At 43.6% G+C, this 15,982-nt stretch overlaps 1 protein-coding gene across 3 annotated transcripts in view; it reads right to left on the reverse strand.

Annotated features, from left to right (window-relative positions):
* Positions 1-14,913, reverse strand: part of DZIP1 (DAZ interacting zinc finger protein 1) — a 40,627-nt gene extending 25,714 nt beyond the window's left edge. For all 3 annotated transcript variants that reach the window (XM_039557020.1, XM_039556960.1, XM_039556903.1), the window contains exons 1-7: positions 14,859-14,913; positions 11,238-11,307; positions 10,659-11,153; positions 5,507-5,591; positions 3,851-3,975; positions 1,558-1,719; positions 745-882 (exon numbers count right to left, since the gene is read on the reverse strand). In XM_039557020.1, the coding sequence (XP_039412954.1) occupies positions 745-882; positions 1,558-1,719; positions 3,851-3,975; positions 5,507-5,591; positions 10,659-11,153; positions 11,238-11,240 (1,008 nt within the window). In that variant the 5' untranslated portion in view covers positions 11,241-11,307; positions 14,859-14,913. The remainder of the gene's footprint in view (positions 1-744; positions 883-1,557; positions 1,720-3,850; positions 3,976-5,506; positions 5,592-10,658; positions 11,154-11,237; positions 11,308-14,858) is intronic.
* Positions 14,914-15,982: the final 1,069 nt, after the last annotated feature.

Below are 15,982 nucleotides of genomic sequence, written 5' to 3' on the forward strand. Positions count from 1 at the left end.
GCAGTCACAGTGAGTGAGAAATACACAAGCATTTTGATGTATTGACATGCATTAATCTGTGTATTAACAAAAAGAGTAGTAAGAACAGGGGGTTTTCCCTCTAAATAATGTAATTTTGAGCACTCATTAGCAATGTATTTTGCATAATAATGACAAAACCCCAATATTAACATATGAGTTTTAGAGCAAAGCCGATTTTCTTTGATGAAATAAAAAACCCCATAAAGCAAAACTAAGTTTTGCACATCTTTGAGCAGAAGTGACCAAACTTCTGTATAATACCAGCAATAAACAAAGACCTCCACATCCCAAAAACCATGAAAAAAAAAAAAGACACAGGTTGGCAAATCCTGTCAGGAAGTTTCCTAATTTTCATCTTGGGAAATGGAATATTCCAATTTTTCAGTAAGAGGCCTCACAGATCAGTAGACATAAATGCTTTAATTATTAGAGACTTCTGGAATTGAATTGCCTCCATATTTGGCAAAGATAGATATATTTAATCATAATACGAGAAAATATATAAATAACAATTACTTCATTTATAAAGGATAAAGAAAATAAATCCCTGCTTGCCATTATCTGGATAGGATTAAATAGTATTAAATTTTTAAAAACAGCTATTTTTGGCATTGAGAAGAATGAAAATTTTACTTATGGATTTCATATCCAACTCAGAGATGAACAAAAATAAAAAGAACACAAGTAATCTGTCAAAAGCAATACATTAAGTTACAGTGTTACCTGTTTGTCCAGAAATCTAACCACATTTGGATGATCCTGAAGACGCTGAGGTTTCTCCTCTGTAAATTCATGGCTGTCTTTCAGTGTTCCTAAATTGGATTTTTGTTGCGTATTGGACTTTTGTAATTCTAACAATTGCTAATAGAAGGGAGGAGGAATACAAAATTTTCTTTAAACACAGTTATGCAGAGATTGCATCAGGTACTTCTCCCATTTCTCATGAGTTCAGCATTTATCAAATTTCACATAATTAATAGTAGCTACATCGAACATAAATATGACTTGTAAAAGTACACAGGACCTAGCAGCTACAAAATATAAGCTACTCTGGTAATGCCATGCAGATTTGTTCTCAGCCATAGTTTTATGGTTCCCTTCCTAGGGAGCATTTCCAAAGCATGTATTGAAAACACACAAATTCTGTCAGGACTATAATGCAGAGGTTAGCTTCCTCCATGACACTTATGAGAATATTAACATAAGGATACCTAACCTGCAGCAACCACAACAATATCTACTAATCCATAAACAGGCATTCAAAGGCTGAGGAGTAAAGAAAAACTGACACAGTTGCTGAAGAGATCAATCATTCTTCTAAAACAATCCTTTAAATTACAAAAAGCACAAACCTGAAATTATGTTAATAAAATACCAGTACACAAAGATATAGCTACGGCTACCATTCAATCATTATTTTTAGAGTTCTGTAGGAAGACCTTTACAACGACTATCACATTTCAAATACGTGAAGTTCACTGCCATCTACTGTAAGGGATTCATGCCTTAAAATGTTAGAAAATTTAAATTGCTTACATTTTCTAAGGTTGAATTTCTTGAATATAACTCTTTAAGCTCTTTCATAAACATCTCTTTCACTTTTTCTATTTGATCAGCCAATTTCTCTCTTTCCTCATCTTTCCATTTATGAAATGATTGTAGGATTTCTTCTTCTTTTGATTTTTGCTGTTCACATTCCTGAAATTGTTAAAAAAACATTATTTGTTATTTTTCCTCACATTCAATACAAACACAAGCTCCCAAACTACATGTGGAACGCAGTCGCTTTCAATATTTGGGAAATATTGTGACATCAAAAAACATAAAAACCACCAGTTTTTCCAAGAATTTGAGGGTAGCAAACTATACATTTTGCTAGCAAAACAAGTATGCTTCAAAAAGTTTTGGCAGTTCATTATTTTTCACTGAATAAAACACAAATGACCTTACCTGGTCATATCAAAGATCCACTTAGTTCAGCATCCTGTTTCTCACAAAGGCATTAAGTGTGTAAGTAAGAAGATTAATATTGGGGCAAGCAAACGTGCATGTTCTCCTTCAGTCTCCAAGTTGCCAACTGTTTTCAGAGGACTTCTTCAGCCTGATAGTTCTGTGAACTTCAGCCTGAAGTTCTGTGACCTTCATTAACTGCATAACTTTCACTACATTTCTCTTCATACACTTTGCAGTCATCCCCTGTGGCTGCATCACCTTTTGCAAACGAGCTCCACAAGCTGCATGAAGAGCCAAGTACTTTTCTTGTTGTTGTTTGAATCTAGCTCCTGCTAGGTACATTTGAAGGATTCTGAGCCCTGAACTGGAGCACAGAGGGAATTGTTCATCGCTACTCTGTGTAATTCATGACTTCACAGGTATCTCACCCTCTATCTTCGTCAACCTGTTGTTTCTTTTTCAGACTGTCAACTCCCAGCATACTCAGTCATTCTAAATACTGACTGATCATCTTTGTAGCCTATCTCCATAACTTTTATATTTCTGTCCTGTCCTTTTTGAGATGAAGGTACGAGACTCATACACTGTATTTAGGCTGTGGCTTGCACAGGGATTTTTCAGAATAAGTGGTAATATTTGATTTTCTTTGCTACCTGCTACTAATATTTCCATAGGACTATGTATCACAAGCTTAGATCTTGCCCTTCAGTAATAGCACTCAGCTCAGAACCCAATTAGAACCATTTTATCCCCATATACATTTACCCCACTTTATCTGTTAGATTGCTTCAACCATTCCATTACATAGTGATGCATTTTTATATAGATCTCAAATAGTTTAAAGTTCTGCATTTCACTGCCCAGGACATACATATTTTTTTAGGAAACACATCTTGCATCACAGCATTCACTCTGAATTTGTTCCCTAACTATAACATGCAATCACTGTACAACTAGGAAGAATAGGATCATCTGTATCCTTTCATCATGAAGGAGCAGAAGGGACCAATAATAGGAAGCATGGCAGTTTATATACAAATTCCCTTCAGTAGTAGTTCTAAAAAAACCCCAACATGGGAAAGATCTTCTGTTGTTTCAATCAAAAGACGGTAACATTATGACACCCGAATTGACAGTGGATGTCAGTAATGGCAGACAAACTGTATCCAGTCACACTTCACATTTCTATCTTCCCTGACATTGCAGAAAAAAGAGAAGTTTTGAAAGCTTCCTGTTGTGTAAGACTGCAGACTGTAGCTTCAGGACATTTCAGGTAGTCCCCCTTGCAGTTAGGAGTCTCAGCTAAGACAAGTGACTTCAAAAGAGGCCCCCAAGGCACCAAAAAATCTACACTGCACTCTTATGAATACTCCAAGTTCCATCTCATAAACAATGCTTCAGGGGCAGGAGGAATATGTTATAGATGTACTTCTCAAAAGCTACGCACAGAATGAATGAGTAGAATACCTTCCACATGTCCACATAGGGCCACGGCCCATTATTCTGACAGTACCTGCACTCCTAAGTGAAACTCAACCAGCTTTTGATTTGGTCATTCAGTACTTTTGAAAATGGAAGCTGAACAGTTCCAAGAAAGGGGGAACAAGAGGACTGAAAAAGAGAAGTCTGAAGCTGAGTTCAGGGAAAGAAACACTCCATGTTTTACAGAGGATCAGGGTTTCCTCTGAAAACAAGGAAGAAAATCACCATCAATCATTGAATATCAGGTTGGAAGGGATTATCCTCCAGGATATCCTTGTCTAGCTGAATCTTGAAAGTGTTCAAAGTAGGGAAATCCAGCACTTCTCTGGGTTGAGTGAACACAGTTCAAAGCGCTAATTCTTTTGAGACATTCACATTACTTAGTACATATTACCTTAGACAACCTGGCCAAATTAGCCTGTTGTTCAAACTCTAACTGGGACTTGGTGAGCTGCAACTGCTCCTTCAGGTTTTCAATCTCATCCTGCAATTTTTCTATCTTTCCTTTCCTCTTCTGTTCTGTTTGAAAGAAACACAGATTTTAAAAAGGTTTGTTGCAATTTCTGGAACTGTGATACTTACTGCAAATACATTTCTAGTGTTTCAGTAACATCTTCATGAAGTGTGACTTTCTTAGACCCCTTTCCCTCCCACTACCATGACTCTCCATAGATGCTTTTAAATACATATATTCTCTGGACTGCTAACTTATCCTCAAATACTTGTACTACTGACATGTGAAACAGTTTATGAAATATTTACATGAAAAAGTGTTCTATAATCTAATTTCAAAGGAATCTAAGCCAACACAGGGTCATAAAAAGAATGTATGAAGGACAAAGTGAATCTCACTTATTCAATTCTTTTAGGTGACATTTATTCTAAATAACTTTTGTAAGGAGTCCACTAGGAATACAACAAATTATTTATGTGAAAAGAATTGGGAGAATATCAAACGAAAAATGTTAAAATATGCACAAGTCACAACAATCTTCAGTTGTGAAACATTTCATCAATTTACCAAGTATTTACTGGCCCATCATCTGGGAATCTGAGCACAATGCAGAATATTATTCCAGAAATAACTGCATGGGGTATTTCCCCTACAGAGCCATTTCAGGCTAATCCTTTTCTACAACAACTACTTCAACTGATTCTGCAGCATCTTCCACTGTCATTTTTATCAAGTGTAAGGTGCCCAAGAGCTTCTTTCTTCTTCCAGTATATTCACACTTCCTCAGGTGCTTACTCAGACCCCTTTCACTCTTGCTGCTGTTTTATTCAGCTGACAAGCTACAGTTCAGACCTCATTAGATCCTTCCCACTTTTTCTCCTCTCAAATGATCCTTTTTTCCTAACTTGTTTGTAATCACTGTTACTTGTCAATACTTGTTAGTCCTTAGCGATAAGTATGCAGCCTAGCAGGAAGGAAAGAATTTAGATATGAATGTAAGAAACTTTGAGAACATTGTTTTTCAAACTAAACATCTTCCAGTGAAGAGAGAAAAAGTATGCAAGTTAGTGGTAAAGCAACCTTGAGTATCATAGATAGATGAAGTTAGACTGTTCTTAACAGTTTCTTGCTACATTTTACAGTCAGTTTAGTTCAGGAGAGCCAATTCAAACTGATTTCAGGCAGGGTGGATTATTTATGTTTTAAAAATTCATATACATCTACAAATTTTATTTTCCTTAGTGCAACTTGTTCATTTTACCCACACCTTTAGAACATACATGCCTAAAGAGAAATTGTGCTCTGAACTGTGCAACTGGCTGAAGTATTCAATGGAAACGCTAGTTCGAAAAGGTGCTGCAAATATGGCACACAGGTTTTTGTTAACTATTTTCCAGAGACTGAAACATATGTTGCCCAATACATTTAATCAGTCAGTGGCACTTGCATTCACACAAACTGGTATCCGCCACCTAAAAATGGAAAGTAAAAAATATTCTTCCAAGTTACACAAAATCATGGACTGCACATCCTCACTATATTTACACTTTTCTAAACTACCTCTCTTAATTTTTTTGATAACATTAAAGCACATACCGATCTCAGACTCTCCTGGATGACGCCTTTGAATGTGACTTTGTAAAAAAGAATACGTCATAAAAGCCTTTTCACAAAACGGACACTAGAAAAAAAAAAAAGCTAGTTAAAAACAGATTAGTAACATCTTTTTGGCAAATAAAGTTAAGGTTTTTAACAGGTTATTACATTTTGCTCATATGTCAAAAGAAGGTAACTTTAATAAATTCCATCTCACAAGAATAAGGACTAAAATTCACATGGTACCCAATTTCTGTAAAGTTATCAGTACATTTGTGCTATCTAAAGTTTCACAGTGATGGTCATGGGCAAGAATCTGATTGTGCTAGGCACTGTACAAACTGAACAAAAAAGACTCTGGCCAAGCAAGTTCAAACTCAGATATAAACCACAGACAAGGACTCATATATGTAGGTAGAGAACTATAAGGGAAAGGTATGACAACCTTTTTCAGCAAAATATACAGACTCCAGCCAACTAGCAGCTCAGGTGTTCTCAAAATTCATTTAACACCACAAAGTAGAGCACCACACAGCTGGAAAAAAACCAATAAAGATGGGTTTGAGCATATGAGTTGTAAGATGGCAATACTCAAAGGATATGTAAAATACTCAGACATTTCAACCACGGGGAGGTAACAGTACACAATTTTGTAAGAAAAGGTACATAGCTACATTAATATGCTACCTAGAATCCTTCTGAAGTACAAAGTTGTTTCAATTTCTGTTTCTATAATTTACTTATTAGTTTTGAATTTAAATTTTAAGTCAAATTTGGATCCCACCCTTTTTAAAATACCCTTTTGTTCACCTTCAAAGTACATTCTACTAATGTTCAGAATATATTAAAAATAGACGGGTAGTACAAGGACAGAAGCTACATCTACAAACTCTGTAACATACTTCAAGACTACGCATGAGGGCCCCTCACCACTTTAGGGTCATTCATTACCTCTGTTGATGCCTTTTCCTGGTCTTAAAATCAAGAATCAAACACGGTTAGAAGGGAAAAAGGGGTTTTACCTCGGTATTTATTTTAAGGATCCTTAGGTGCACACGTCCAGGTGGAATGCGCTGAAATGCACACCGCAATGCACACCCACAAAAGATCTGGTGTATCATTATAGGTCTTACTAATTAGCATATCTATCAAAGATTCCCCAGTGAGAGGCTCGAGTGAGCCCCCCTCCCCGAGGAATCTCCCCCTGGATGGTCCTATCTCAGTTTACAAAATGTGTTCTGGAGAGGACCTTGGTGTCTGGGGCTTTCTGATCCCTAACTACAAGGCTTCTAAGATGTTAATCTCCTAGCTTAACAAAATAAGTCTAAGAATGTAGGCTAAAAACCGCTAACAATACAAAAAGCTACAGAAGGTATATAAAAGGGGTATAAAAGAAAAGGCAAAAAATCATCATGGCATCACTATCTCTACTTTTTTTCAAATCAAGACATTTTAACAAACCACAGGCATTCAAATAAGTCGTTTTTCCTTATCGGTGTGATATGACTGTAAGAAACCAAGTTAACAGATTCAAGATCTTGTCACCATAATCAATGCCAGAAGGAGGATCTGGGAAACTACAGGCCTGCCAGCCTGACCTCAGTGCCTGGCAATGCTCTGGAACAGATCATCTTCAGTGTGATCACATACAGGACAACCAAGGGATCAGACCTAGCTAGCATGGGTTTAGGAAAGGCAGGTCCTGCCTGACCAACGTGATCTTTTTATGACCAGGTGACCTGCCTAGTGGATGAGGGAAAGGCTGTGGATATTGTCTGCCTGGACTTCGGCAAAGTCTTCAACACATCTACCATGGCATTCTCCTGGAAGAGCTGGCAGCCCGTGGCTTGGAGATGTGCACTCTTTGCTGGGTTAAGAACTGGCTGGATGGACAGACCCAGAGATTGTGGTGGTGTTGTATCCAGATGGCATCTGGTCACTAGCTGTGTTCCCAGGGATCAGTGTTGGGGACAGCCCAGTTCAATGTTTATTGATGATTTGGATGAGGGGATTGAGTGCACCCTCAGTAAATTTGCAGACAACACCAACTGAATGGCAGTGTTGATCTTACAGAGGGCAGGAAGGCTCTGCAGAGGGATCTGGATAGCATGGATCAACAGACAGAAGCCAATTTTATGACGTAAAACAAGACCAAGCACCAGGTCCTTCACTTCAGCCACAACAATCCCCTGCAGTACTACAGGCTTGGCGCAGTGTCTGTAAAGCTGCTCAGTGGTAAAGGACCAGGGAGTGTTGGTCAACAGCTGCTGAACACGAGCCAGTGTGTACCCAGGTGGCCAAGAAGGCCAGTGTCATCCTGGCTTGTATCAGCAGTACTGTAGCCAGCAGGACCAGGGCAGTGATTGTCCCTCTATACTCAGCATTGGTGAGGCCACACCTCAAATCCTGTGTCCAGTTCTGGGCCACTCACTACAAGAATGACATTGAGGTGCTGGAGTGTGTCCAGAGCAGGGCAACAGAGCTGGTGAAGGGTCTGAAGGGTAAGACCTATGAGGAGCAGCTGAGGGAGCTGGGGGTGTTTAGCCTGCAGAAAAGGAGGCTCAGGGGAGACCTTATCACTCTACAACCACCTGAAAGGAAGTTGTAATAACACAGGGGTCAGCCTCTTCTCTTCTTGTTGACAGGACAAGAGGACTTAGCCTCAGGCTGTGCCAGGGAAGGTTCAGGTTGGACATCAGAAGGAAATTCTTCATTAAAAGGGTGGTTAAACATTGGAATGGACTGCTGAGGGAGGTGCTGGAGTCACCATCCCTGGAGGTGTTCAAGAAATGAGTGAACACTGCACTTAGTGCCATGATGATCAGTCAAAGGTTGGACTTGATGATCTCAGAGGTCTTTTCCAAACTAAATGATTCTGTGATTATATGAAATTCCCAGATTTCATATTATATTTAAAATGCTGCCACTGGTAGTTGGGTAACCTATAAAACACACCTTTCAGCAAACACTAAAGCCATGAATAATTAAGACAAATTCTGTTGAATAAATGCAAGACCTAATAAAAAACCAAAATAAAGTGATATAGTACGGCAGCAAAGCATTACTGCCAACCAAGAGGGAGCTTACAGTGCAACAGATTGCACATGATTTACAGAATTAAATTGGCTGTGAAATAATGTTATCCATTCAAGCACAAACTTCATGTCAGTTTGACTTGCTGGTAGTGAAAGCAAACTCTTACTGCAGGAGACAGGATTAACATAGGGAATATTTAGGTTTTGAATTATGCAACACTTCTTGCAACTACTTTTCACAGTGTTAACCACAACATCACTTTATTCCTACATTGTACATAAGAATGTAAGATTTCTGAACAAAATATCAAAAAAGTGAAAAATATTATTTAAAATTAAATTTGTATTACTCACATGAAGGTAGTGACCAACAAGTCTTAAATTTATGACTTGTAGGTATCAGTTACCATTTTATAGCAGCATTTCATGGTTAAACTTATATTGATGATGGATTAAAGGCATCACATCTGAATTCTTAAACAAATTTACATTAACTATAAAGTGTACCTCCACTAAAAGAGGCAAGTAACAGGCATATTTGCAAAACATCCAGGACTTTGAGGGGATGGAATCCGAACTACCCTCTCAGGAACACCAGTAAAACCCCCATTGTCTGTCAACCTAGATCAGGCAATATCATGGTACAGATAAGTATCACACAGCTACTGTTTACTGATCACACTGCTACCCTGCATTTACAAACACTAGGAAGAGTTCAGTTTATCTCTGGCATTCACACTCCTGAAAACACTGTAGGAACTTCAGGTATTGTTGAACATCATTCCCTGAACTCATTTTTCTCATGTGAACTTAAATAACTTCTAGAGAAAAGAAATTACTAACAGAGAAGAAAGAAAGGGGGAAGGTCAGAAGTTTACTTTATATGAAATCAAATTACAAATGGGAAATAGATTTCCATGTCTGTTTTACTGCAAATGCCATTGAACAGATTAGTAATGAGACAAGTTCACTACCATGTTTTTCAGCTTCCACAGAGACAGCAGCACACTACAAATATTTCCATAAGACTTGATAATATTTGGAAATCACAGTATGAGAATTATTTAAATTTACACATAAAATGACACATGCAATCAGTTTTCTTTTGCAACACAGGACAGACAAACTGCTTTGTAAGTTGTATAAAGGTTTTTTAAAATAATACCATTTCAGCAGCTTGTCCTTGAGACTAATACTTGAATGCATGAACCTTGCCATATGTACAGTTCTACTCCCGGGGCATAAGGTACCTTTTCCCTTACATAAACCCTTGAGCCAACTTAGTTGATGTCTTAAATATTGGAACTTTGCCTGTAACTTTAAACATACAGAGACAATCTGAAATCATGTCAAGTCTGTGTCCAGTGTACTCTTTAGATTTCAGATTACATTTGAAGATGAAAGTTGCATTCCTGAAACCTGTTGGAAAATGCTGAAGCTGAAAAATACTTAAACTACCACACCACTGTAGTGAGACAAAAAACCCTCCCAATAAAAACAGTGCCGTGACACTGTCAGTCAGAACAGCTACGTAGTAAGGCTCCTAAGGAAGACCCTTCAGGAACAGATTGTTGTGGAATCAGAGCTGAGCTAACTCACTGAAGCTCTTTACCATCTTGCCTGAGTCACCTCTGAGTCACACACACCAGTAGAAACTTTATGCCTGAAGAACATCAGTGCAGGTCAGTGACTACTTGCAGACAGTACATTACTGCTCAGCATCAGTTCTGATGTATTTGCCCTGTGTGTTTTCTGACCATGCAGTTGACAAGACAGAGAGCAACACAAAGTAGTAATATATTTATCACAGGTTTTGTATGTGTGTGTATCTGACATTTCAGATACATCTAAAGCAAATCCAAAAGTAAAGACCACTTGTTTGTAACAAGAGGATTCGTTAAAGATGATGTAGCACTCTCCCAAGAGTCTCTGAAACAGACGGAAAACAAGTGGAAGCAAGGCACTTCCCTTTGCAAGGTCACTGGTCCTTGCAGTTCCAGCCTTTCACCCACCAAGCGACTGTACCCCAGCAGAGTGGGGCTGCTCTGCCACCCATCCCAGCAGGCTCAGAGCTGGCAAGGTGTGGGTGACTGGGCCACCAGGCCCTCTCCTCTCACCTGGTGGTAGTTGGCTCGTGCCTCCAGCATCATCTGCTGGGTGCTGATCATCTTCTTCCTCCGCCGGCACTCCTCCTTGAGCCCCTGGATTTCCTGCATGCGCTGGGCCACCTCCTTGCCCAGCTGGTCGCGCTGCGCCTGTGTCTCTCGCAGGGCCTCCTCCAGGCTGCCGAGCTGGGCGCTGAGGTACTCCTGGGAGTGCAGCAGGTACTCGGTGGAGAGCTGCGCCAGGCGCAGCAGCTTCAGCAGCAGCGGGTCCGCGGGGCCCTGGCAGTGCGGGCAGCACTCCCGTTCGGCGCTGCAGAAGGTGACATGCTCCAGGTGCGCCTGCAGGGCCGCCACGTCCCCCTCCCGCGACACCCGCTCCACGTCCACGGTGCTCAGACGCCGCCAGTCCGGGTTCTCGTGCCGCGCGCGGAACTGGAAAGCGGGAAACGCCGCCGGCCCTGCGCCGGGCCCGGCCGCCGGCGGGTGGTAGGTGCGCTGGGAGAAGGGCTGCGGGAGAGAGACACGGCTCAGCCCGGGCCGGCGCTCCCCGCCCCGCCGCCCGCCCGTCCGCCCGTCCGTCACGGCGCTCACCATGTCCGGGCTCCGTCCCTGCGGCTTCGCTCGGCGCCGGCGTCCTTCGCGTCGCTATAGCAGCCCCGGCCTGCGAGGGGGAGGCGGCAGTGACGCCGCGCTGTGCCGCCTCCCTCCCTCCCGCCCGCCCCGCCGCTCCCCGCCCCACGGCCCTTCGGCTCCGTGCTCGGCATAAATCCCGTCCCCTTCTCCCTCCCGGCATCCTCCTCCCACGACGCCTCCGCAGTCTCCGGGCAGCGCCGCGTTAAGGAGCCCTCTCCCGCCGGTCCCGGTGTTCCCCCTGCCCCGCGCACCGTACGCAGCGTATCCTTTACCATCTCCACACGCTACTCGCATCAACAAACATCTCCTCGGCTCCGCTCTTATGTATATGCACCCTTAACACAGCTACACAGCGTATGCTTTCTCTCTCCACGTTCCCTTCATTTCTGTGAAGTCTGTACATGGCACCCTGCTCGCACGTTCACTGCATCAACGTGCCTCCCCACCCTGTGTCTCCTCCGTGCTGCTCCTGACTCAAACCTTTCACACACCACCATGACTTACACTCCTCTACCCCTGTGCTGTCCTATGCTCTTCTCCAGCCTCGCCTACTCATCTTTCTCCCAGATGTGATGGCACCTGTCACCTCCCCACCATCAGCATACATACATATGTCGTTTCTCTGTACATCTGCTTCACGCTGCTGCACCCTCATGTCCCTCAGCTGGTAGCTCTGTGCAATCTCTCCAGTGCAACTCCATACCCCTCCCACACACCAGCCTCCTGCTGGGTGCTTTTGAATACCTTCCTCACCTTAACACAGTCACAGACTTTGCATTCTTCTTCCACATGCTCTCCTCACTCATCAAATCAACATACCTCTGCCTGCTAGCACCACACACCAGACCTGCTCTTGCAACCACACAACCCTACAACATTGCCACATCTCTCATTCCTGTCTCATTCTACTGATCCCAAACACTTCAGCCTCATGAAGCACCTCATGGCTTGTGTACATCACCTACTTCACCATCCAGGCCCAAATACTTTCTTCAAGGCAATCCAACTGCCTATATCCCTGCCCCACCACAATTCCCAGTACTCCCCAGTTTGGTGTTTCCATTGCTCCTGCTCAGTTGCTTCAAAGACTGTTTCTAAGCAGGAGCATCTTTCTCCTCCATCATACAAAATTACCCTATTTCCTCACTCATCCTTACCACTCTTCTCCAGAAACTTGCTCTTCCTGTTACCATTTCTTAGTATTTCAAGTCCCCTATGCTACATCTGCCTTACTGCCATGTATACCTCCATTTATACCATTACTGCCATTTATACCTCCCTAACTTTTCAGTCTCTTCCACACATATTTCAGTTTCTCATCCTCTTGGTCATTCCTAGATACGTATCTCTCCAAGAACATTCATGCAATACATATCTGACCATACACTCCATTCCATAGGTTCCTCGACATCATATATTATAGACTCACAGAGATGTTCTCAAGGGACCTCTGATGATCATTGTCCACTCCAAATTTCTGCCGGACACTAGTTCACATCACTTGTGGCATTTAATATGAACAGACAGTCCATGACCTCCCCGTACAACCTGTTGCATGTCTGTGCTCTCCTCCTGATGAAAACATTTTTCCTAATATCTCACTCAGTATCTGCTGTGACCAAGATTAAAAAATGGTTTGAATATTTTTGCAGCAATTGTTCAAGTAACTGTAGGCCACTACTAGAGTGTCCCTTTTCCTTCTCTCCACCACACTAAACAAGCCCAGCTCCCTCAACAACTTCTCACAGATCATATACTGTAGATCCCAACCATCTTGTTAGGCCTCCTCTGTTCCCTTTCAGCTCCTCCACATAGTTCAGATCACCCCTTAATATCTCCCTTCACCTCCTAGGAATGTGTAGTGAACCTCACCTCTCATCTGCATTTTTAACATTGCCCTCTCCAGTATAAACAGTAACATGTCTACCATTAAGCACAAATAGAACTACTTCCATGAAAATACCAATAATGTTGCCACATGCACCAACACAAGCATCCTTACAAATTACAAGCTTCTAGTTTTATGTAGTTTCCATGTTGGTTGTTGCTGTTTGGACCTTGAACCTTAAGCTTACTGGTCACACTTTACTGCAATACCCAAGATTCAGTTCCATTCAGATTCTTCCATCACTTACCATGCCACTTGTTTTTAATTTAGAAAGATACTGTGTGATATTTGCAACATTGCAGTCTTCTCCTGCAAGGATGACATTTTTGCCACCGCCTTTTCCATGAACAGGGTCTCCAGCAAATTGCTACCTTCAAAGAAATCTATTTAACTTTTATATATATATATCGAATATAGATCTGCCTGGTTTACCACTGAGCTTTGCACTGCTCAGAGTCCTGAAGTAAGAAAATATATTGCTAATCTTCTTCAGAGCTATTTCTAATATAACACAGACTCACTTCGATTTAGTGTATAAATACACTTACATTTATAAGCAGCTAGATCTTTTAAAATGCTGAAATACTGGCTACTGTCTAAAATGTTCATGCCTCAAATTCTTTAAAACACCTTGAAAAACAGGTATTTGAATATTTTTTTCTAATCAAAGGAACTGTTAATTTACACGTAACAAAATCTAACTCACAAAGATCTGAGCCTCATATGTGCTGTATCTATTTGACATAGGAGAAATTTCTTTACATAAAAAACAAGTGAGTTTTGCAAGCTACCAATTTGTGTGTTAAGCAGAAGGAGCCTGAAAAAGCACACATTAAATATGGGCCTTTCACTGACAGATGCATGGGTTTAATTAGAAAAAAGTAACCAAACATTATTTAAAGCCAGCAAAGTAAACCAAGCCTGAGGACAGCTTATTCTCCTCAACCAACATATCTAGTCAGGAATATCCATACAAATTTGCATGCTGCTCCAACTAAACCCGCTTTAACTGAATGTGACCTTGCAGCGGTACATCATCTATACATCATACAATGGTCTTTGTTGGAAGGCACCTTAAAGACCATCTAGTTCCAACTAGCTGCCGTGGGCAGGGACACCTTCTAGTAGACCAGGTTACTCGGAGCCCCATCCAACCTGGCCTTGAACACTGCCAGGGATGGGAGAGGCACCACGAAGTTGAGAAGAAGCTCAAGCTGCCCAGGTATCTCGATGGAGATAGAAAAAGTACGGAAGGACTGAGGCGGCCCTTTTCGATCTCTTTTTCCTTTTTTTCTGCCGGATTTACTCTATTCTGGGAGTTGTGCCCATGAGGAATTCAGGGTCATCACCCACTCGCGAGGCCCCCTCGGTCAGGGGAGGCGCCGCCTGCTCCCCCGGCCACCCCTCCCCGCCGGGGCGGGCGGCACCGGAGAAAAGCGGCGCCTCGCCGCGGCGGTGCCCGCGGGCCAGGCCCGGGCCCGGCATTCCGGGAGGCGGCCGAGCACGGCCGGGCCTGCGGCAGGCCCTGAGCCGGGCTCCATCTGCCTGCCAAAACCTCCGGCTCCGCTTCGGAGCGCGGCCGCCTGGCCGTTCCCTCCCGCCTGCCCCCGGGGAGAGGCCCCGCCGGGCGCTGCCTTCCGCCACCCTCCTGTGCCCGGGGTGGGGGGAGAAGGGGAGACTCCTGCGCTCACCTCGGGCTGCAGCTCCGCGGGGCTCGGCGGGCGCCGCCGGGCGCGGAGGGGCGGCGGGGCTGCGGCCGCTCCCGCCCCGGCCGTTAGCGGCGGTGCCGCGGCGGGCGGGCGGCTGCGCCCCGCCGGCCCCCGCTGGGCCCGTCCCGCGCCGGCCCCGCTGCCCCGAGCCCACGGGTGGCGGCTGCGGAGGGGCCGGCGGCCGGGGAGGCGAGGGCTCCCCCGCTGCTCGCCGAGTCTCGCTCCTTGAAACCTGCCCGGCAGATGTTGATGCCCAGGCGGGATGTCCTTTGTCTTGGTGCCGTTCCGAGCCTCTCCGACCGAGAAGCAGCCTTTTCTCTTCCTTTTTGTAAAATTCAAGGGAAGTTACAACAAGCTTTGGAAAGGCTGCCTTTGGAAATTCAAGGCACGTTTTGCCACGCAGTCACCGAAGACGACACGTTTAAACCTGTGGAGCAGCGAGCTTCTTAGCGGGATGGGGAGTCCCCGCCGGCGCGGGGCGGGCGGCGCGGCAGGGCAGCGGTGCGGTGGGGGCAGGAGCCCGCCTGCTCGCCAAGATGGATGGGAGGTTTGGAGAGTTTCAGGGTCCCGTCTGCCCGCCAAGATGGATGGGAGGTTTGGAGAGTTTCAGGGTCCCGTCTGCCCGCCGAGATGGAGGGGGGCTTGGGGGTCGCAGGAGCCCTCCTGCCTACCGAGCTGGATGGGGAGCTTGAGGGGCTGCAGAGGCTCTCCTGCCTGCCGAGATGGAGGGGAGCCCGAGGGACTGAGCGTAGTGCTAACTCCAACGGGAGAAGGTGTGGATCTTTCATGAGAGTTTCCTGACGTGTGCAGGAGAACACCATGTTCCAGTACAAGGATAAGGCCGGGAGTACGCTTTCCTGCAGGTATCTTAACTGAATTAATGTCAGGTGAAGTTCTTACTTTCAATGAAAGTATCTGTTGTATCATGCAGGTAGAATCATTCCTACAGCTACAGACCACATCAGATCCTTCTGCTTTTATTCCTCTTCCCTCTAAGGGTTTTGAATTGTGTTTTTTCCGTGATAAATGCTGTGCAGTCTTTGTGGCCACAAAGAAAATTTCAGTTTTTATTTAATATAAATTACGCTGGCAAATTCAGTGATGGA

This window comes from Corvus cornix, chromosome 1 (genome assembly GCF_000738735.6).
Source record: "Corvus cornix cornix isolate S_Up_H32 chromosome 1, ASM73873v5, whole genome shotgun sequence".
Classification (NCBI taxonomy): Eukaryota; Metazoa; Chordata; class Aves; order Passeriformes; family Corvidae; genus Corvus; species Corvus cornix.